This window comes from Thermobia domestica, chromosome 15 (assembly GCF_964235325.1).
Source record: "Thermobia domestica chromosome 15, izTheDome1.hap1.1, whole genome shotgun sequence".
Classification (NCBI taxonomy): Eukaryota; Metazoa; Arthropoda; class Insecta; order Zygentoma; family Lepismatidae; genus Thermobia; species Thermobia domestica.
The window spans coordinates 184,366,251-184,391,723 of record NC_137468.1 but is presented as its reverse complement, the minus strand read 5'-3'; the positions used below and the strand labels follow the sequence as shown (position 1 = coordinate 184,391,723).

Here is a 25,473-nt window from a genome sequence, read left to right as displayed (position 1 = left end):
GAATTTAATAATAATCAGTTAAAATCGAGACAGACTGTATCAGTCAACACCTCCAGTGGTAGGAATAATGCTCAGTGCTATATAGAGTCACTACTTTATAGAAATTTTAGAATTTAAAAATCATGAAGAATTTTATAATAATTAGTTTAAATCGAGACAGATTCTACCAGTCAACACCTCCAGCGGAGCAATAATCCCCACCGTGACACCACCGTTAGATTGCAAAACAGATTTTATTTGTCTTGGACTGGTGTATAGAAGTCATCATTGGTTTCCAAAGGGATATTGCACCATTACTTAGTACAGTACAGTACTTAGATGTAGTCCAGTACTGAGTTCCATCACTGATAACGGGGGAGGATATTTCCTCAAGAGTCAGAGTTCCAACATTGATTGCAGGTGTTTAATAACGTTGACGTCTGTGGATTGCGCTGACCACGGAAGGTGTTTTAGCTCATCCTGATCTTCACAAAACCATCCCAATGTCTGGACCATCGGATGCACGTGATCACGTAAAATGATCACGCAATCAGTGACAATAATGAGTCATGTGAATGTTATCACAATATCCATTAAATACTTGGAAATCACGGCTCATAACATTGATCACTGTATTAGGTGACAGTTCCGACTCTAAGATTTTTTTTTGCGTCCGCCATATATAAACACAACTTGTTGTTGGAAGTAAGGTGCAAGAAGATACATTGGAGTATAGGTGAGTACCCTCATGAGGTTATCCTTCAATCTCACAAACCCTCAACGTCTATGCTTGTGTTTGAGAGGGAGTAAGGTGAGGCCGTGAGGAAAATAAATGAAGCTTGGAGTTTAACGCCCCACGATTATGCCCGTTAGGCTACGGGAGATATTTATTAAAGCAGGGAGGAACAGGCGGAATGAGAAAGTGGGAGGAAACAGGAATACTAAGAGATAACCCACGAGCACGATGTTGTCCAGAACAAACTTACTTCACCGGGGATCGAACCAGATGCCCTAGGCAGAGAGGTCATGAGGGTGAGTGCAAATTAGGTTCAGGTCAAGTTTATGATTTGAGGTTGAGGTTGACTCAGCTTTGGAGAAAGTGCTTGCCTATGCATCGGAAAATAATGTTGCGCGTTTCTAAACATTGGTGTTGTTCAACAATTTCGTCACGCTAAAGCATTGTTGGTGTTGATAAGCAATTTGGAAATTTCAATCCAACTACGGATGTCAATTTTATGTAACTGACGTTGAACTGTAACTATTATCGCTCTCGGTTGCTTCAGGTAGAGGTCTGCAAGGCTCGGGTTGAGTTCGCGGGCTTAGGCCCGACTTGGCATAGCCTACAAAGCATATATCACTTTGGGCCGTAAATTTTTAAATATACAACCATGTTTCTCGAGTCTTGTCGTACCTAACTTGGTAATTACACCGTAAAACGATATTTAATGGACGATATTTATTAGACAAGTCAAAATAAAGCGAAAACACTATACTCTACTGCAGTGGCATATTTAGGGGGAGGGGATTCCGGGAAGCCCCCCGTATAGTAAATCTTACTTACTATAGTAATGTATATGAAATATCTTGCAGAATGTTCACATTTTCAGGCAAAGCCCCCCCCCGAAAGTTGGCAAAGCCCCTCCCGAAACAAAATCATAAATACGCCACTGCTCTACTGTATAATGGTATACTCTCCGGGGGCCTCATTCAGTCGCAGTGAGGAATCAAAAATTTTACTATGTGGCAACGTCGTTGATAACTTGAAACCATCAGCATTGCTCTACGAACCCATCAAGTAGCATTTATATTGACTGTTACACTAATAGGTGGTGCTAGTGTCAATATCTATCGATTTTAAGTGCTATCTGAAAAGAATTGATGTAGCTATTTGCTAATAGGTGGTGCTAGTGTCAATGTCTATCGATTTTAAGTGCTATCTGGAAAGAATCGATGTAGCTATTTGCTAATAGGTGGTGCTAGTGTCAATGTCTATCGATTTTAAGTGCTATCTGGAAAGAATCGATGTAGCTATTTGCTAATAGGTGGTGCTAGTGTCAATGTCTATCGATTTTAAGTGCTATCTGGAAAGAATCGATGTAGCTATTTGCTAATAGGTGGTGCTAGTGTCAATGCCTATCGATTTTAAGTGCTATCTGGAAAGAATCGGTGTAGCTATTTGCTAATAGGTGGTGCTAGTGTCAATGTCTATCGATTTTAAGTGCTATCTGGAAAGAATTGATGTAGCTATTTGCTAATAGGTGGTGCTAGTGTCAATCTCTATCGATTTTAAGTGCTATCTGGAAAGAATCGATGTAGATATTTGATAGATTGATAGATCTACTCTATGGCTCTTTATCTGCGACATTGCCACATAGTGCAATTCACATCTCGAAACGAGGACCCCAAAGATATACAATCATACAAATTTTTCGATTTATTTTGACTTGGTGAGTAGTGCTCTGTAGTCCTTCTGTGCAATTTTCAGAACACCCTGTACATACATATGACGAAACGACGAATTTTAAGAATCTCAGGGAGAGAACATTAATTCACCCAAATCTTAGACTTCAAGCACTGTTTTGGTGTTACTTGACTAATAGTATAAAACTATATATTGATAATGTGTTTATAAATAGAATGAAAGTGCATTTATCAGCGTTTAAAGATACGCAAAGCATTACACAATATGCTCCAATTATAAATATGAATTAAATGCATATCTTGCAATTAATCACACTATTATTGTTCCCATTTCTTATCTCATTTATCATTATCTAAATGCATAGTACATTTAATTTGTTCTTGTAAAAACTAAGAAATAATGAAGGACTGTCAGACGTTATTGCTTGATTTAATGCTTTAGGCTTAAAATATTTAACCAATATTATTTAATTATTGAACTATTTAAACTACTTATGTAATATATAGTTATTCTTTTGTTAAGAAAATACTTTTCGGCATTAAAAAATTAAGACACGCTACTTTCTACATTAATGAATTATAATGGAATGCTTTTTTGCCTTGAGCGTTCGATTCTCGGCGGGAGCTCATGTGGTTGATTCCACGTTAATCAGTAGGTCCACGTCTCATATAGCCTCGCTGCTGAAAAGGGACGATAAACTCACAATCAACTCAACTCAGCTTTTTGGCTAATATTTGATTCGGTGTATAAACATATCAAACAAAGCAAACAAATGTACGAATTGATAATAATAATAATAATAATAATAATAATAATAATAATAATAATAATAATAATAATAATAATAATAATAATAATAATAATAATAATAATAATAATAGACATGAGTAACTAACTCACTAACTGTATAGCCTATGGAACCCGGAGGTTCAATGCCGCGTTCACAAAAGCTCTCCACTGACTTATGTCCTTAGCCAACTGGATCCAGTTTCTACTTTGTATTCTGCGAGATCCATCTTAATATTACCCTCCTATCTGCGCCTAGGTCTTCCTAATGGTCGTTTTCCGATTGGTCTTCCAGTCAAGACTTTGAAAGCGTTTCTATTTTCTTCCATTCTAGCTACATGACCTGCCGACCTAAGCCTCCTAGACTTGATGACCTTAACAATGTTTGGTAATAGACATGACTAAAGTCAAAGTAAACGCTGTCTAGGAAATAAATAATTTTATCGAGTCTATTGGCTTCAATGGTGGTTGAAGCTGAGTGGAATTTTTGGGGTCGTAAAAATTAAAATGAAATCTTTCAGTTTAACGTCACACGATTATGTCCCTTAAGGCTAAGGGAGACGGATGATTAAAGCAAGTAAATGATGATGAAAGAAATTGTAAAATGAAAATGTGGGAGGACACGAGAATACTCCGAGAAAACCCACGAACACGATGTTGTCTACCACAAACTTACGTGGTCGAGGATCGAACCCTGGACTTCACGCATCAGAGATAAGCGCTCTACCACACAGCCACGGTGTCCTCCTTCAATTTTTTTACGAGACGAGATGAGAAAACTTTTCTTCTCGTCTCGCCTCGCGTCGTGGGTAACGCTACTTAACGTTTCACAACTATGCTCTGTATGATTATTAGGATGCGATTGATTTGACTTGTGTGTCGCTTTTCAGCACCGCAGCACTAGGTTCTGTTTCAAGCGGGATCAGAACTATAGTAACGATGCCAACATTACTTTTTTTATGGCGGCAGTAGGGGCAGAGACATGTTTTGGAGGCAGCAATTCGTGTGTGTGTGTATGTGTATTAAAACAAATTATGTCTACACAGAGAAAAACATATGTGGCGTACGTAAAAACGTAGGGTATATGCGTAATTCCTGTTGTTTTTGGATAACGTACAGCAGACGTATAACTGAAAACGCATGTTTTATAATACTTTCTGCATAAGTGTTCCATCTATATGCACTTTCTGCATGAAACAATGTAGGCGGGCAGGATCTCAGATACAAATAAACGTATATAACATATAGCCGACGAAGGTAACATAAGTATAAGCATGTGATATACGGAAAATTGTTAGATGTCACACATCCTGCAATGCCATGATGTAACATCTAAAGGCAGTGCCTATGTAGCATACGGATAACATATGCTCCGTACTGATTCCTATAGTAAGCAAGAGGATACCGTATATTTGCACAATATACCGATGTCCGGAGAACGGATTTTTCTCTGTGTATAACTGAAAATGTATGTTTTATAATACTTTCCGTATAAGTGTTACATCTATACATACTTCCCGTGTGAAAGAAAGAACTGTACACTCATGTCTAAAATTATTGTCGCATGTCTATAAATATGTTATTGTAGAAATATAATTTGATAACGAATTTTCCCGGTATTTCTTATAAAGTTGGTATGTTTATAATCGGCCAAGACATGTATGTGGCAAATTTCATGCCAAGAGAACAGTAAATAAGAACAATAAAACGAAAAAAAACTTTCTTTTCCATTTAGCAAGATTTTATTTTACTCATTCTAATTTTCGTATTTATTATTCTTTTCCTATGAAATTTAGCACAAATATACATTTCCCGATTATACACATAGTATCAGTATTAAAAGTACCCTGCAAAATCATTATCAAATTATATTCTTACAAGAAGACAGTTATAGATATGCGACAATCATCTTGGACATGAGTGTACATAGGCAGTCAGGATGTCACATACAAATGGTCGTATATGGCATGTTACTGATGTATGTAAATACGTACAGGCATGTAATGTAAGGAAGACTGTTAGATATCATAAATCCTGCTGTGGTATTTAACAGAAACATCATGCAGCAGTATTTACTAGGATATAAAAGTATGAAAAATTGTTTATATTTTTTACCTGACCCACCCCCCAAAAAAAACTTCCTAACTCAACATACATTTGTGCACTTTCTCAATAAAACTATTCTGGTTTAACATGGAAATAATTGACGTAGCATGAAACTTTGGTCTTAATCTTTATGTGTATTCTTTTTCTTATAAAAACAATCTAGTCCATCATTTTTCCTGAATATGTAGGTGGAAGTATTTTACAATTACTTATAGTATTTTTGAGTGCAGATTAATACCCGTTGAATACTACATGAAAGTGGTGGTTTGTAGTATTAGACCCCTCCCAAGAAAAATTTCTGGGTGCGCGCCTGATATAGTGTATAATCTTCTATATATTACAATGGATATCAAAGAAACAAACATGTCTCTACGTGCTAATAGCTGTAAATTTCGAGATTTATTACGAGCAACTACGAATTTATTACAGATCAGTAGCGTTACTGTAATAGATTTTGTCCATATTTCCAAATCTCCGTATTTCCAATTTGGATACAATAGCCCCAAATTTACCATTTTCTCTTCCCTCCCAGAAAATAGTATCTAGTAATGGAAACACGACTTTATTGTGACAAAACTAGGATGACTTGTTTTGTAGACGAAATTTTACTCAAATTCGGAAAATTTTGTCATTCCTAAAAGCATCGTTTTATTAATGCCCAATTGTGCAATTTTCAATGACAACTTATGTTTCCTCCCCCCCCCCCCACACACACAAAATTCATGAGCGCAACCTGCGCCCTAAAAGCGATCTGTGGGCTCTCCTGTGCAGAGATGGCGTGAGTCAATGAAAACTCGACCCATAACCCACTGTGACCCGCTCTGCCCCATCATGTACACTCATGTCCAAAATTATTGTCGCATGTCTATAAATATGTTGTTGTAGGAATATAATTTGATAACTTATTCGCAAGGTATTTCTTATAATGTTAGTATGTGTATAATCGGCAAAGACATGTATGTGGAAAATTTCATGTCAAAAGAGCAGTAAATAAGAACAATAAAGCGAAAATAAAACATTCGTGTCCATTTAGCCACATTTTGTTTCACTCATTCTAATTTTCGTATTTATAATTCTTTTCGTATGAAATTTACCACAAATATACACTTCCTGATTATACACATAGTATCAGTATTAAAAGTACCCTGCAAAATCATTATCAAATTATATTCTTACAAGAAGACAGTTATAGATATACGACAATCATTTTAGACATGAGTGTACAAACGACCCACCACCAACCGTGACCCACTCTGACTCACCACCAAACAAAACCCATCGTCACAACTGTGACCCATTATCCATGCCGTTCTCTCCACTGACTAAAGAGTTTACACTTGTGATAAAACAAGGTTGTGAAATTATCACCAATCGGAGTTTAAGTTTCTATGGTCAATCGCTGAAGCACCGCTCCGTTACAAAACTGGTCAATCTGACCTTTACGATATAAAATGGTAATGCCATTGTCACGAACCGTATTACGAGGAATTTTAATTTAATTATGATATATAATTATTTCTTTGTTGATTTACAGATACTTTTCAGAAAATAGGATGAAATTTATGTTTTTCAAATCAAGGTAAAGTAGTTCATCGTAAGGGCAGTGTAAAATTCGACTTTATCTCGAAGGTCAAGCAGTAAGACCTATTGCTATTATTACAATTACAAATATCAATATTCAAAAGTGCCTGAAGATCTTTTATTCACTTAAATGTACTTATCTCAAGTAAGTAAAGAGACAGGAATGAAAAAGAAGAAAAATTGAGGTCTTGAAAGAAAAATGTAGACAAATTCACCAATGTTCAAAAGATGCTGTCTACAATGCACTGAGCAGAATGGGTCACGGTGCATGGCATATCACAGTGAGTCACGTTCTGTTGACCCACCACCTACCTATCCACTCACAAATCTTGATTCACGACCCATTGATCCAGTCCATCTCTGCTCCTGCATCTACATAGTATTTAACTGCACAGTTTTATTTGTAATCGACGTCACTTCTTCACATTACTCATATTTCAAAATTCAAGTTTGCTATTGCAGATTTAGTGCAAAGTTCAGTAGCTACTTTCGAAATACAGTGAAACACATTACACTTTGCAAGTATTCAATATTGATTAGTGATATGGTTTGAATCAAATCATGACGAAATCCACTACTAAGAAATGTTACTTCATACTGTCCAACTAACTACTCGAAAACTGCAGATCATTTCGATTTTGTAATTCATAAAATATTTTAACAAAAAGGCTTAGACAAACACAATGCCATAGCTTGAGAATTTTCCTGGAAGGAGCATACATTGATATTTGGGCCCTGAAATTGGGCCTCCTATTACAATATGAAATATTAAATTTCAACCCCCGTCCTAGAGAATTTTAAATCTTAATTAATATTTTTATTACTTCTAAGAGCCCTAATTAGCGTTTTACTAAAGTAGGTCCAGATATATTTATTCTTCTTCTTAGGGAAATATAGTATTTGTTCAGATGATGGTGCAGTAGCAACATTTGAAATTACTTTCACCTTTTTTTTTTTTTTTTTTTAACCATTCCATACTTTACAAGTTAAAATTTCCTTCAAACGATTCCTTTAAGAATTGAAAACTTTTCTAGAAGTTTCTAAGGAAAAGATAGACAGTACCCTTCATTTGAGACAGTCCGAGGTGTCCACGAGCTACTCAGAGAAAATGATCTGGCCCACACTTTTCTTGACTTCAAGACGTACAGCAGGTAGGTGATATAAACAGCCTTTTTATTTGTACCGTCATATGCACTTTTTACAGGAGCTAAGTGAAATCCTGAATCAATATGAAACGAGTGTAAAACAGGATATTAATTATTACCGACTGCAATTGAGATCGAACTCAGGACGTCCAGTTGGAAGACAGACGGTTTACTGAATACATGACAGTAATCGATCATAATACATGATGTGACAAATTTGGTAAGGCATCTACTTACCAACAGATGACCTGCTTTCGATCTTGATCTTAGGAATTTTTTTCTAATGATATCCTTGTTTAAAAGCACCTCAGAAAGTCATTCTTCCTCTATTAAACGAATACCTGTCCAGGTGGCAAAAGACGAATGGTCTCAAGCAGTGGCGTATTTAGGGGGGAGGGCTTCCGAGCTTAAGCCCCCCCCCCCCCCCCGAAATCTTACTTACTATAGTAAAGTATATGAAATATATTGAAGAATGTTTACATTTTCAGGCAAAGTCCCCCCGAAAGTTAGCAAACTCACCCCGAAACAAAATCGTAAATACGCCACTGGTCTGAGGTATTTGACATCGGACTACGAGGCTCAATGCGTAATGCGTTCGAAAAATGAAAATCTTTGAGTTTTACGTTCCACGATTATGCCGACTAGGCTTAAGAAGACGGTGATGATTAGAAATGAATGAAATGAAAAAAGTGGGAGGAAACGGGAAAGCCCCGAGAAAACCCACAAGCACGGTGTTTGTCCACTACAAAGTCCAAGCACCGGAGGGACCCCAAGCACCGGAGGTGAACGCTCTACCACTGAGCCACCGCGCTCTCTAGAAAGATTAGAGTGTACATGAAATATACTATTGGAGCGCTTAGTTAATTAGGGAAAAACTACTTCCCTTTGGGCCATTACCGATTTTACTCTATACCGATCACCCTTAAAACAGGAAGTCGTTGATTTCTACCTCTTCCGGTTTGAATATAGGATAAAAAGAGAAGATGGATGGATCGTTATCGGGAAGTCCTGAATGTAGCTGCCAGTTGGTTGATATGAGTATTATTTAGTTAAATTTAGCAGAGAATAGCGCTCTAGCAAATTGATGTTAAGTGAATGAGGTGTCAATCCCATTTTAAGTGTGTCCCTGTATACATTTTAAGATTACTATAAAAGTACAGGGATCTTGTCTTCTGTCTTCCGCATAATCAGTATGTCTTTATATAGTCGAATCTATGACCTACACCATTTCTAAATTTCAAAAATTGTGCCAGTTTCTTCTACTCAATTCTAAGACGCATCCTAGATACTCAATGAAGCAACTCAAAAGCGATTCCAAGTCGCAACCCCATTTTTAACTGAAATTTTGGCAGAAAAATGTGCATCTTAAATTTGAGTAGGTCCTATACGATATGTCAAGGGAAAAAGAGGAAAAACGATGTTATGGGAAACATTAAATTATATTCTCTTAAACAGACCAGTGGCGGCTCGTGAAGATCGGTAAAAATCATTATTTTATTGCTACAAGGTAAGAGAATAATTAAACCTTAGCTAACGTACGATGGGGCATCAGGTAATTTTTCTCTCCTTAGCGTGTAGCAATAAAACAGTAATTTTACCAGATTTAAATTACCTTCACATACCGGCACCGAAAAGAGAAAAAAAGTGTTTAAGAGAAATATCGATTTTTCTGCTCAAGAGGCTTGTAAAAGAAGATGGGTTCTTTGGTTCGTTCAGAGTTTAGGATCTATTTCAGCACCGAGGATATACAAGACGTGGACCAACAGTTTAACATTGGCTGTGAACCAAATAAGCTCCCGCGCAGAACTGAACCCAGGTCTCCTGCGCCGAGGGACCGCAAGAAGGCAGAGAAAAGACGACTAATGAGTCTATTAAATAAGGAAAGATAATTAGCGTACAAGATAAGGGACTACTTGGCGAAGCCCCAGATAAAAGATTTCAATATTGACTCTAAAAATTCCTTTCCTACTTAATAGTTTTTGAACTTGATTAATAGATAAAAATTACATGTATTTCCTGTAGAGTATGTCTGTCACAGTTAGAAATATCCGTATTAACGTTAGAAATGTGTGTACCACCGTTAATAATATGGTATCACCGTTAGGAATATTGTGTCACCGTTAGCAATATATTTCATAGTTAGGAATATGTGTATCACTGTTAGGAGTGTGTATTACCATTAGAAATGCATATTAGCGTTAAGAATATGTGTCAACCGTAGAAATTTGTATCAGTGCTAACATTATATATTACCGTTTGGAATAAGTGTATCACCGTTAGGAATGTGTATTGCCGTTAAGAATATGTATATGACCGTTAGGAATGTGTATTTGTGTTAGGAATATATGCCACCTATATGAATATGTATCAGTGTTAGGAATATGTCATCGTTTCGAATATGTGTTTGTATCATCGTCAGAAATATGTGTCACCGTTATGAGAAAGCAATCTGTCATTTAACGTTCTACACTAAATAAATAAATAATCTGTTTCAGCAGAAGGTAAGGTGGCACGTTGGCTCAGTGGCCGAACGCTTAACACTGGTGCGTGAGGTCCTTGGTTCGATCTCCGGCCAAGTAAATTTGTGGTGGACAACAATAGACAACATTTTGTTCGTGGGTTTTCTCAGGGCACTCCGGTTTCCTACCACATTCTCATTCCACCAATTATTCCATCATCATTCACTTGTCTTAATAATAGGCTATGAGTATCACCGTTACGGATATGTGTGTGACCGTTAGGACTGTATATCACAGGAATATGTGTATCACCGTTAGGAATGTGTATCACCGTTAGGAATCTGTATTAGCATGAGAAATATATGTCACCGTTAGGAATGTGTATCACCGTTAAGAATCTGTATTATCATGAGGAATATACTATGTCACCGTTAGGAATATGTGTCAACGTTATGAGACAACAAATAACAATTCATATACAATAGCATGAGGAATATATGTCACCGTTAGGAGTATGTGTCACGGTTATGAGACAACAAATAACAATACATATACAATCTGCCACTTAGCACTCTACACTATATAAATAAATAATTTGTTTCAGCAGAATGGGACACGGCGGCTGAATGGTAAAGCGCTTACCTCTGGTGCGTAGGGTCCCTAGTTCAATTCCCGACCAAGTAAGTTTGTTATGACCAACATCGATCCGGTGAGTTTTCTCGGGGCACTCCCATTTCCTCCCACATTCTCATTCCATCAATTTTTCCATCATCATTTACATTCCCTTAATTATCTGTCTTCCTTACTCTAAAGGGCGTAATCGTCGCACATTAAACTGAAAGATATTTCGTTTCATTTGTTTCAGCAGAATTAAAAGTGTATATATATATATATATATATATATATATATATATATATATATATATATATATATATATATATATATATATTATCTGATATACAGTGTGTTTCTTCTTTGGACAATATTATATTTTCAATTTACAAATAAAATGAAATCTTTGAGTTTTACGTCCCACGATTATGCCGGTTAGGCTAAAGGAGACGGTGATTATGAGAAATGAATGAAATGGTGGAATGAAGAAAGTGGGACAAAACGGGAGAACCCCGAGAAAACACACGCACACGGTGTTTGTCCACCACAAAGTTCACTTGGCGGGGGCTGGGATCGAACCCGGGACCCCAAGCATCAGAGGTGAACGCTCTACCACTGAGCCACCGCGGCCCCAATTTACAAATAAACTTTAAGAGTTAATCATAACTTTAGGGTATAGCTCATTAATCCTACTATATACCGTCGTCTTGGTCATGCCATAATGAAGTGTTCCATGAGGATACACTTCAGAATCACTTTTGAACTTAACATGTGGTTATACGCATCAACTTTTAGGTAGAGCAAGGTCTGGCACATGTGTATTTGCACGGGGCAGTAAGTTTCAATGGCGGCAAAATCTGTCATAACTATATTATTTAAAACTAGCATCAATTACTCGCGTCGCTAGGTTAAATTAAGAAAAAAAATAGTAACATATTTCGATAATCAATCACTTTTTACTGTTACTAAAGCGCTCTTTGATATCGGTCACATTAGATTATTTTTATATATTCCCCTCCCTTTCTCATGTTGCAGGGCACGGCCTCGGAAGTGTCATTGTTCATCTCAGCAACACCGAAAACTATGAATTCGACGCTGATATCGGTCCTTTTCGATCTTTTAAAAATGTCTGTCCCTCTTCCCCTCCCTTAAGTTACACCGTCAAAGTAATATGACAAAAACCATCTCAGGTTCGAACTTCATCTAGGTTGAAAATTTGATCGAGATTGATCGTTTGGTTCAAGATTTATTAAGTTTTATTTATTTTTTAACTCCTTCCTTCCCCAACTCTATGTGAATAGGTAAATACCGTCCCAGACCCGAATTTCATCTATGTTGAAAATTTGATCGAGATTTGTCGGGTGGTTCAAAAGTGATGAAGTCTCAAAGACAGTCACTTCCATTTTTAATTTTTACATATATCTCCTCCAGCCCCTCCCCACGTTGCACTGTAAAAGTGAAATGAAGAAAACATCCCAGGCCCGAACCTTATCTATGTTGAAAGTTTGATCGAGATCGGTTGGGTGGTTCAAGAGTTGTTAAGGTTTATTCATTTTCATATATTTCCCCTCCTCCCGTCCCCCTCTCCTAAGATTTACCGTCAAAATGAAATGATAGAAAACTTCCCAGGTTCGAACCTCATATATGTTGAAAATATGATTGAGATCGATCGGGTGATTCAAGAGTTAATAACTCACGAACAGAGTCACTTTTATTTTTATATATAGTGATTTTGTATATCTCCGTCTCCTTTCCCTCCCCAATGTTGCTCCGTCAAAATGAAATGATAAAAAACACCCAGACACGAACGTCACTCACAAGTTTTATTTATTTTTTCTATCTTTCCCTCCTCCCCCTCCCCTAGGGTCTACCGTTAAAATGATTAGCTATAAACCTCCCAGGCCAGAACCGCATCCACATCAAAAACTTGATTGAGAACGGTCCGGCGGTTCAAGAGATTAAGAATCACAAACATAGTCACTTTCAATTTTATAATATAGATAAATATTTCTTGTTGGGAACAAGCTTCGTGATGATTGTAGTTAAATTTACTAAACTGACCTTCTATTTGAATACTACCTTCATAAATCAAATTTTGGGTCTCATTAGTTTAAGGTCAGATGGACAGTGCTAAAACAAATTATGAAAACAAATCCCAGCATGAATTCCTTAATTGTTATCAAAAACAAGAATTCAATTCTCGAACAATAGCGAACACCTGATAAATTAAGTTACTTATCACAGTTTTTATATGAAAACTAGTCTTGTCTTTATCACAAGCAAGTTCCTTCCCATTGAAGGTGGAAACAAGTTTTTAATTTTTTTTTAATAGATGTTGAAGAAAAATAAAGAAATAAAGACAAAAGAGCTATTTGCATTGGAATTGCAAACTGATACATTGAGATTGAAGCTCGATATTGAATTCTATAAAAAGAATTACCATCTTTCCTCTGCAGGTGTGTTTGATTTATCTTTCACTAACATAATATATTACTACTTAACCCTTTCCGGCCCAGTGGTTTCAGTGTGAAACCACAGTTTTAACTCTTTTCTCCGTGCAGCCTAGTGGATTTAGAATTAAACCATCTCTCAGTATGAACTTTGCAAGCCATCTAAGGACAGGAGCTTAAATTATTTCCAGGATTTTCATTCGCGATGAAACTGTACAGCCAATTGACGTTGAAAGTTAGTTGTTTTCTTTCTCTTCATAAATTCATTCTTTGGGAAACAAAGGGTTAAAGAAAAAACAGACAAAACGAGATCATATTTGTAGTGTTTGGGTCTCTCTGAGTGTGAGTGCACTTTTCCTCCCCTTGGATGTCCATGGTAGGGTAGCATATGTAAAATCGTGGCTTTTAAGATTTGTTCTTTCTGGAGAAAGGGAGCGGCAAAATTGTCTAGAGCCGACCCTGCTTTTAGATCTACAAAAAAAAAAAAAATATATATATATATATATATATAATAGCTCTTCTTGACTATCTCGGAAACTACTCATAAGAATTTATACTTAAACATATCACTGTGTCCAGCATAGTAAGATGTATCAATTGCCTTATGTCATTTTTGAAGATTTTTTCGAGGTTAAACGCTTAAAATATTTTAGAAGTAGTGATAATTAGACCTACCTCTAAAAGAAACTGCTGTTGGCCGGATCTGAAGTCGGGTCTGGCATCTGCGATCACAATTCCTATCAGGAACACCACAAATATTCGAAGACCAAGCGATAACGTCAGCGAAGATCTAGACGAGTGACCTGCGACCTCTTGTAGTGATGCGGTTGTGGATGTCATGTTGATTTAAAGTTCTTTCTAAGGGAACTTTGATCGTATCAGTCCCTGCTTCCACCGGTGGAGAGTGGTGATCTGAGTGGCAAAGAGCGTATGGGATGCTCACGCGCCGGGTCAGCCAAGAAAACTGCCGCGTACGCTCTCGTACCACGCTCAAGTAGTAAAGCTCTCCACGCTTTTAAGTCCACCAATAGGATCTAAAGTTTCCATTCTTTCTTTTTAGGTCCGCCTATTCACTTAATTTCACATCATTTTCTATTATTGGTCTCTATATTTCATCAGTTTTTCACGTCATACATTTCGTTTCTAGGAATATGGCTTTTTTTTTATTTCTTCTTAAAATTTAATGGACACAGGATGTACCTTATCTGCTTCGTATCGAAAATAAAGTATTAATATTATAACTAGAACTAGGTAAATATACAGGTTATCTTGAAAATGTAGGGATTCTCAGTATTTTTTTATATCCTTATACCAAGATTATGAAGTACGGGAGAAGGAGCGCCCTGACTCAGTAGTAAAGTGCTTAATTCTCATGCAAAAGATCACTGGTTCGATCTCCGGCCATTCAGTGGTGGACAATATCGTATCAGTAAGTTTCTTGTCACTTTTTCATTCCACCAATTATTTCAATCATCATTCCAGGGGCGGATCCAGGACGGACTTCTGGGGGGGGCGGTGGGTTGTAATACTGCTACTTAGAGCTACTTTTAAGAGCGTCAAAAAATAAACTATATATTTTATTTATATATAAAATAAAAAAGCTTCCTCTTCTGGGGGGGCAATCGCCCCGATCGCCCCCCCCCCCGGATCCGCCCCTGCATCATTTAAATGCCTTAATCAACCGTCTCCGTTAGCCTAACGGGCATAATCGTGGGGACGTTAAACTGAAAGATTTCATATCATTTTTTTCCCCTTTAGACTAAAAGGCCTATCCGTTAGATGCGAAACAAAAATCTCATATCTGTTTATTACACAAAAAAAAACCTTCTGCGTGTTTGCTCAAAATGGTAGGTGAGCGGTACCGGGTTCGATTCCCGATGGGGAAACTTGATCGTAAAAGTGTTAAAGGTTTTTTTGAGGCTAGCCATACTGAATGAGGTTTTCTTGGGTTTTACTCATTCCCAACAGGCAAATGCCGAGATGGTACCTAATAAATACATGTCCCAGGCCGCTTTCTTCTCTTTCCTTGGATAGTGTGATTGCCGAGGTGTGTATCATCTCTCATACGTGATAGGCTAACATGGCCATAGATGCCAGAAGCCCAAAAATCTAATTCCTAAATCCTAAATCAAAATTGTCGAATTTTTAAAAAAGTTTAAGTGTTTTTGTCCTTATGTAATACCCATGATATAAAGAACAAGGCCTGCTATTAACGTACATACACTAAGAACCACAACCTACGGTTTAAATACGGTGCAGCTGGCGGGTGTTGAGACCAATAAATAAAATCAATCCTCACTGTAAAGGACATTCCTCACCATAGTGTCTGGCCTTGAAGACTGGACTACAGAGGTCCACAAAATCCAGGCTTTTAAAATTTAGGTGCGTTCTGGGTAATTTTGGAAATAAATATAGTTTACTGCACACAATTAAAATTAATAATAATAACTGTGGTAGACAGTGCAATAGATCATTCCTTTGAAGTTTTAATTTCTTCCGGTAGATGTCAACAGATGAAAAATGTTTGCTGCCATCTAACGGCAAGATGTGAAACTGATACTTCCTTTGAATTGGGTTGATTTTGAGTTTAACGTCCCTTTTCAACAGCGAGGCTATATGAGACGTGGACCTACTGATTGACGTGGAATCCGAACCACATGAGCTCCCGTCGGGAATCGAACCCGGGTCTCCCGCGCCAAAGGCGCGTACGCTAACCGCTGATACTTCCTTTGTTTCGACAGTAGAAAAGGAGATACCGATAGCTGCAGTTAAAGTAATTGTTATACTTAAAGATCTTAACGGATATGCTACACTAACTAACTTGGCCGAGATAATCGATCAAACTAACTCTGATTAACTCCATTAACTAACTTGGCCGAGATAATTTCTCAAGCTATCTATAGTCCCCCCCCCTTGACGCTCAGGTATACACGGGATAAAATGGTCTTCAATCCTGCTTTAGACTGGATAAAGCTGCAAACTATGGTTTAGCCCCTCCCTTGATCATATCCTAGATCCGCCACTATATACATATTCGAAAAATAAAAGTGGTAGACCGTATTTAGACCTTCTCTCTCTCTCTCTCTCTCTATATATATATATATATATATATATATATATATATATGTGTGTGTGTGTGTGTGTGTGTGTGTGTGTGTGTGTAGACAGAGAGAGAGAGAGAGAGAGAGAAGGTCTAAATACGGTCTACCACTTTCATTTTTCGAATATCAATAAAATGTTCTAAGGAATGTACGAAGCAACAACTGCAAATATGTTAAATGATGTTAACTTTATAACAGAGTTATGAATATAGATGAAAATCCTATGACTAATAATAATAAACACAATTTTCTGAAAGAGGCTATAATGTTAAGTTTTGAAAGTATGCTCTAAAATAGAATACCTGCCAAATTTGCCATTAAGAAAAATGCTTAAGGGTACAAAATAAGGTGAAAGAATAGTGTAGAGGTGATGACTGTCTATTTACAAAAGTCACAGACGTAGTCTTTCTTTTCCGCACTAGCACATTCGTTATGCTCCCACATTGAACACATGATACACCTAACCCATAGCTCCCCTTGTGTATCTTCAGAGAATTTCCTATCACAGAATATATAATTTGCAGCTTCGTTGTCAGGCTTTTCGTATCCAACAGGCGTGTCTAAGGTAGTATCTTGATGATTACAAAGATCTAAATCAGAAAGTACCATCCTACATTCTTCTGAGTCTGATTCTTGTTTTGCAAATTCTAGAGCTCCTTGTCTTTTGTCCAGTAGTCTTCCTTTTTACCTTTGCGGATTTGTGATCAACGATAATGTCTTCTTGCATTTACTGGACATTTTATGGAAGTAAGAATTGTTTCTCTTTGAGGAATACCCGTTATAATAGTAGTACGTGCTGATTTTCTACCTCGGTTGGTGGTCTTTTTTTATTACAGGATCTGTTGAAATATGAAATATATTTACTAGATTTGAAGTACTAATTACTGTGTCTTCAATATCTGGAAATCTAAGGCAGGGAAACTCTTCAAAGGAACATGTAGAAGGGACAAGGGACAGGAACTGGAGAATTGATATTTTGGCTCGGATATTGGGCCGCCATAGGCCGCCATCTAAATCACTAAAAATATTTGCATTCAGAGGGAAATTCTCATCCTCCTTAAGTAGTACATTTTTCGTTATTCCCCTAGATGGCACTGTAATCGGGATTCTAAACCGTAAGTACTGCTGTGAACTTGTGTATTACAAATACTGACCTGGGATCCTCCGGACCATTTTTTAAAGTGATTTCTTTGTTAAGTGATACTTCCAATGTACTTTTCTAACGAAACTAAAGTAAAGCAAATTTAGTTTTTGCCTTTAACGTTTTGTTAAGTTCAACAAATGTGAGTCTCGAATTGTAAAGTAAGATATCTGTAATTCTAAGGATATCTGTAAGGTATTTCTTTTTTTAGTAAGCGATATATGACAGATATTGTTCATACATTTTTTTTGTAAGAAGCACAAAATAATTTCTAATTTTTTATCAGAAGAAAGGTAAAACATATATAGGAGTCTTGGTCCATCTCTTATAAATTTTCTAACCATTTTTAAAGATTGCTATTTGGAATCGTAGTAACATACAAAATTACTACGGTTTAACAGTATATGAAATCCAGCATAAACGTTTTAAAAGGAAAAATATTAATAATGAATCAAATCTAAACAAAACGCTAAGGTCAATTCAATTTACAATCATTTCTGAATATAAGTTATGATACACATATGTATTATATACTACCCAAAGAAAACCACACTGGGCCGCGGTGGCTTAGTGGTAGAGCTTTCATCTCTGGTGCTTGGGGTCCCGGGTTCGATCCCAATCCTCGGCAATTGAACTTTGTGGTGGACAAACACCGTGTGCGTGGGTTTCCTCGGGGTTCTCCTACTTTCTTTATTCCACCATTTCATTTATTACTCATCATCGACATCTCCTTTAGCCTAACCGGCATAACCATGGGACGTAAAACTCAAAGATTTCAATTCATTTCATTTTTCCAAATAAAAACCACTGTGCATTAGAGCAAATCACTTATCACCAAACGACTCTACGCACACGTTTACGTTGAATATAACAACAGTTTATCAACCAAACCGTCTTAGATTTTTCTCCAATCCAAAAAAGCAGGTGTTTTTCGTGATTAAGAGATGATTAAGCGGGGGATGAATTTAGGAATTGAAAATCGGGTGGTATCGCTAAAATCGGGTAATATGGCAACCCTAAACGAAGACAGGACAACATTTTGAATTTCATATAAAATGGACTGCATCAGTGTTCAACGCAGTTAAAGATATGTTAAAAACCAACCATGCGCAGTTAAAGATATGTGTCAGCCAGCCCTGATAATTTACCTGAATTTTGAGTTGGGTAAAGCATCTACTGTCTCTGGGATTATGCAAAGAGTGTGCCAAGAATTGAACTATGAGTTTGATGTGTGTCGAATTACAAAAAGGCACTCATATTAAGCATCTTTGACATGGAGCATGTATTTAGAAACTTTTTATTTTTATTTTTAGTTTTTCTCTCAAATAACATCAACTGCATGTCATTATGACTAAATAAATGTGAGTTATGAACGTTTGAGATCGGAAAGATCATTTACAATAGTCAAGGATATCAATTCAATTTCTTTGTGCTTTATCTATTTTTGTAAAATTATTCTCCTGTGACATCTCCTTTGTTACTTGTGCTTTTACATGTTAGTGAGAAATAATGATTTTACTTACAGATATGTACCGTACGTGTCACGTGATATTTAACGAGGATATTTCAGGAGCGTCATTTCAGATTTTGCTTGGGGGGGCAAGACCCCTTGATATTAATAAAATTTCGTGTTTCTCACTGATTTACTACTATTCTATTGATAAAATCTATATACATCTCAAACTCAGGGGGGGCAAATGCCCCTCCCTGCCCCCCCTAAATGACGCCCCCTGATTTGTCTACTTATCATCATACTTCTAAAACATGATAACTTTGCTTTTCACGTGGTAATGGTTTACCACAGTTGTGTTGAAATAAAAATGAAAGCAATATAATTTTGTGCTAGACCTTTTAAAAATATTGGATACGTTTCCGTGATTTTTGAATCTCGTGTGTATTTCTCGAGGTATTAAGTTTAATATCAATTTTAGGTGGCGTACGATGATATTCACTTTTTTGCGAATATAGCGCCATCTAGAAAGATAACGACTAAGTATTTCAAGTAAACATTACGTACTTTTGGTCGCAGAATCCGAATCTACAATAAAAATAAGGAGGTTCTATTTGAAATTTGAAATTTGCCCCTCCTCCCTTCCTTAGGGAAGGGGGAAGGCAACATCATTTTATGTTGGTTGAATATATCTTTTTAAAATAGTGGACATGTGTTTCGTGGTTTTTGAGTCTCAAGTGTATTTCTCTAGATATTTTAATTATTATCAACCTCTGGTGACGTACTATGATATTCACGTTTTTTGCTATTACAGCGCCATCTAGAAAGATAAAGAAAAAATAGGCTCTACTTCAAGTAAAAGTTGCGTATTTTAGTCCCTGAATCTAAATCTGCAATAAAATAGGGGGTTTCCATTTGGAATTTAGAAGTTGCCCTTCCTTCCCCCCTTAGGGACAGGAAGGCAACGTCATTTTGTGTTAGTTGAATAGATCTTTTTGAAATATTGGATACGTGCAGTTTCGCAAGTAGTGGGGGCAGGGGGCAACTGCCCCCTCAAGGGAAGCTCCCGCCGTTCGAGGGGAGCCCAATTTAATACATAATTTTCTTACTCCATATGCGATACAAACATGAAATTATAAATGAAGCATCAAAAAGGTTCACTACATTACATAAAACAACACACAAAAGGTAAATAAAACAAAAATGAGTCGTCGGTCCCTTTCACTAAAAAATATCTACTATTTGGGGCCCTAGAAATAATATTTATTCGTATGGCTTTGAGATTTGTCAATATTGTCCCATTAATTAATTTGTGATTTATGGAACGGGTCCAGGTAAGTAAGTAACGGCCCCGCAGACCTTGCCGTGCAAGAAGACTCACAGGCTCCGGTGGACCCATAAAGAGTAAGAGAAAGATGGAAAGAGAGGGGCCCAAGAATTAGAAAAACAACTTTTTCTAGGGGCCCAAATACGAGGAGTAATGCTTACCCCAGAAAAAAATCTAAGTAGCGACGCTGCATACGTATTTCGTTGTTTTTTGAATCTCAATTATATTTCTCGATATATTTCCATTGTTATCAACCTCAGGTGACGTAGATCATTTTCACATTTTTTGCGATTATAACGCCATCTAGAAAGATAGCGAAAAATACTTTAAGTAAAAGTTACGTAGTTTTGGTCGCAGAATTAGAATCTACAATAAAAAGAGGTGGTTTCTATTTCAAAATTTTAAATTTATCCCTTCTCCCTCACTTAGAGAGGGGGGAGAGCAACTTCGATATATGTTAGTTGAAAAGACTTTTTAAAAATATTGGACAAATGTTTCGTTGTTTTTGTATCTCAACTGTATTTCTCAAGATATTTCGATTATATATATATGGTAGTTGAATTGATTTTCAGTTTAGCGCCCCTTTCATCAGCGAGGCTATGTGAGACGTGAACCTACTGATTAACGTGGAATCCGAACCACATGAGCTCCCGCCGGGTATATATATATATGGTGTTTCAAAACAACACCGACAACGTTTGGGAGGTGATTCCTGACAACAAGATAAAACGAAAAGTATAGGACCAACCTGGGTGCACAAATGCTTTCTTTCGGAGTTATACGGCTGTCGGAAACAGAAACAAAAATTAACTTTAAAGATCCATACCTCCACTACTATGGACCTACCATAGTCGGGTCAAGACTTCACTTTGGAACTAATATGAGCGCTATCCAAAAATACATAGTTCAGAATCCTAAGGTACTCACGCAACAATTTTTATAGAGGGAGTATGTCTATGGGCATATAATTTGGAGTGCTCACCATCTATCTGCATAAAAATTGTTGCGGAAGCACAACATGATTCTGAAACTTGGATATTTGGATAGGGCGCGTAGTACATTTGGATAGGGCGCATAGTTCATAAATATAGTCTTGACCCATAATTTTGGAGATAATGGACCTTTAAAGCTCATTTTTTCATGTTTTTGGCAGACTATAACTCCGAAACGAAGCATTTGTGCACCCAGGTTGGTCTACACTTTTCGTCTTATCTTAGTGTTAGGAATCACTTTCGAAACGTTGTCAGTGTTATTTTGAAACACCCTATATATATATATATATATATATATATATATATATATATATATATATATATATATATTTCTTCTACCAAACAAAATTTTAAAAGAAACATTTGTTAAATACAAAGGATATGAAAGTGACTGTTTTAAGTGAATACATTTGTTGTCATTTTATTTGTTTGCTGTTGTTGTTTATATCACATATATATTTTGTTCAAATAAATTTCTGTTATTTATTGAAAATCCAATTTGTTTGTGGAAAAAGTGATATAGTACAATTATTACGGTAATCAACAATAGTATTACTATGAAAAAGTAATATAAATGAATTACCTGCTACACTGGTTACATCTTACTAGGCTCTCTAGTGCTGATGAGTTTCTGTTCTGCATTTCCTCTGGCATAATTAATTTATTAAGTGGGAAATTGCTTGTGCAATTTACTCAGTAATGATAGTTTCCTGGGGCAATATATATATATATATATATATATATATATATATATATATATATATATATATATATATATATATATATATATATATATATATATATATATATATATATGTATATATGTATGTATGTATGTATATTCGTATTAATGTTACACATAATTTTAGAAAGGCTTACCACACGATTGGGAGAGAAACATTGTACAACATTCTTATAGAATTTGGAATGCCGAAAAAACTAATTAGATTAATTAAAATATGTTTAAATGAATCCCAAAGTAAAGTTCGAGTAGGAAAATCTTCGTCAACTAGCTTCTACGTGGAGAATAGCCTGAAACAAGGAGATGCGTTGCCGCCATTAATATTCAACTTTTTTCTGGAATACGCTGTAAGGAAAATCAAAGATAGCAACCAGGGCTTAGAGCTGAACAGTATTCACCAGGTTATAGTATATGCTGATGATGTAAATCTGATAGGAGATGATAAGAGAACAATAGAAAGAAATGCAGAGGCCGTATTACGCGCTTACGGGGATATGGGTTTAGAAGTAAATGCAGAAAAAACTAAATACATGGAACTTCTCCGAGATCGAAATACTGTAAATTATGGATGCGTCAAAGTATCAAATAATACTTTCGATAAAGTGGATACTTTCAAATATATAAAATCATTACTAACAAATCTAAAATCATATTCATGAAGAAGTTAAATGTCGGCTAAAAGCAGGGAATTCGTGTTCAGTTCAAAATCTTTTGTCGTCGTGAATTCTGTCGAAGAATTTCAACTTTAAAATATATAAAACGATAATCATGCCTATAGTTCTGTATACATGGTTGCGAAACATGGTCGCTCACCTTGAGGGCAGAACATAGACTGAAGGTATTTGAGACCAAGATCCTGAGACGAATGTTCGGGCTAGAGTAGAACGGGGCTGGTGGCTGGCGGAAACTTCATAACGATGAACTGCATAATTTATACCGTTTACTAGCTATTGTTAAGGTCATCAGATCTGGGAGGCTCAGGTGGGCAGGTCATGTAACCAAAATGGAAAAACTAGGAACGCTTTCAAAGTTTTGGCTGGAAATCTAATCAGAAAACGACTATTAGGAAGACCTAGCCGCAGATGAGAAGACAATATTAAGATGGATCTCGCAGAAATAGGAATACAAAGTAGAAACTGGATCCGGTCGGTTAAGGATAGAAGTCAATGAAGAGCTTTCGTGAACGTGGCATTGAGCCTCTGGGTTAAATAGGCCATAGAATGTGTAATATTTATATATTTAATTATTACTATTTATTGTAAGAGTTATAGCAGAGTTGCATTTCACCTTCTCTTTCCACTTAAAAAAAAAGTAAGCAGAAGCGAAGAAGTACAAGTGGAAAATATATTGTCGCTGCGCCTCGAAGAACCGCTATGTGACATTTTTGTCGAAAATGAGTTGACGTGCAAATATACCAGAATGCTGTCAGGCAGCGTCCCTTATAATGTTATAAGTTAATATTCAATTGTTCCGCCAGAACAATGAAAATTTACAGATTGAAATTAAAGGCTTCTGGTTCTCATCACGTACGCATTGATTAATGTATACAAATCCGCTATGTGCTTATAAAGGCACAAAAGATAAACCAACATGTGCTACATAAACACAAAAATAGTAATATAATACTGTTGAAGCAATCTACAAGAATCTCCAGTGCATAATATACACACAACCAAGTTTATTATAGTTTTCAAGTGTTTCCGTGTATTTGGCAAAAATTTAACAGTTCATAATGTTTTTTGCTTCTGAAAAGTTGTGGTTTTAACACATAGCGATTCTTCGAGGCGCAGCGACGATATATGAAATCTGCAGTCACTGATGTTACTGTGTTTGTTGTATGTTATATCATTAATACAAGGACTTTATTAATATGGCTCAGATTAATAAAAGAGAACCAATATTGAAATTACGTAATAGTGATCATTAGTATTAGCGACGAATTTTTTGGACTATTAATATGCTAATTCTTTATACGGAAATGAAGCTAGTAGTAGCAAACTTCTGCTTCTTCAAACATGGAAAACAGAGCACATGATTGATGTACAAGGAGCTGGCTTTCACTAACACAGAATTTCACTGAAACCATGTTTCGGAAGGCATATGTAAGTAATAATGAAAGAAATAATTTACCAGTTATTGATGTTTCAGATGTTGAACCCAAGTTCAAATTCCTAGTGAAACTTGTTAGTTTTCTCAGAGGGCGGAAACTTCCATTAAATTTAATACCGTACTTATTCCTGTCTTTCTCCTACTAAAGGATATAATTATATATATTAGCCCTAAGTTCCTTATTTCAGAATTTCTGGAACTAATTATAAAATAATTTACTCACTAAATGTTTAATAATAACATTCAATATAAAATATATTTAAACTAATGTACTTTTCGAAGATTTTCTGCATTTCCCTTTTTTATTTTTCATAAAAATCCTTCTTTATAATTCAGAATACAGCAACGATTAATGGCTTCTTTACGTATTATATTCAGAACTGTGTAGAAAAACATGCTTATACATGCCTTGGCACAAAACTTAACAACTTGAATGTTCAGGTCCGGTCATAAAGAAAAATATCATACGATACGGAGTGTTGTCCATATCAACACATACATATTTATAAATGTTTCCATTGTTATAAGGAGAAATGTAGGAAATGGTACAACCTTTGATTAGAGTTTCACTTTCGTGGGAAACTGCTTGTAGGAATATTATGCTACGTTTCATATCTACTATAGAAAGGATACAAAACAAGAAACTGTATTTTTATACTACTACAGAGTATAAGTGAAAATTAGATCCTATATGGATTTATTGACTCAAAACTGTCAATTGTTAGCATCCTTCATATAAACTTTGATGAAAGTATAATTTGGAGTCTTATTGTAAATATGATTAGCCCTCAGACGCACATATTTTTGTAGAATATAGGCTTCCTACCAGTGGCATAACTAAAAGTTTGGGGGCCTCCCCGCAGACAGCGTGGAGTGGACCCCTTCTCTACTTCTCACTTCACGATTTGGGGGCCCCTGAAGGCTTGAGGCCCCATTGCAATGCGGGGTCTGCAGGGCCCTTATTTACGCCCTTGCTTCCTACAACATTTGAAAATTTGTTAACTCTTGCGGCACGTTATGATTCACTTCATAGATATAAAACAGATTATTACAAATTACGTACCGGAATT

General features: G+C 36.3%; 1 protein-coding gene across 1 annotated transcript in view; it reads right to left on the bottom strand.

Annotated features, from left to right (window-relative positions):
* Positions 1–14,524, bottom strand: part of AstC (Allatostatin C) — a 91,733-nt gene extending 77,209 nt beyond the window's left edge. Inside the window, exon 1 of the mRNA XM_081741162.1 lies at positions 14,217–14,524. Coding sequence (XP_081597288.1) covers positions 14,217–14,381 — 165 coding nt within the window. The 5' untranslated portion in view covers positions 14,382–14,524. The remainder of the gene's footprint in view (positions 1–14,216) is intronic.
* Positions 14,525–25,473: the final 10,949 nt, after the last annotated feature.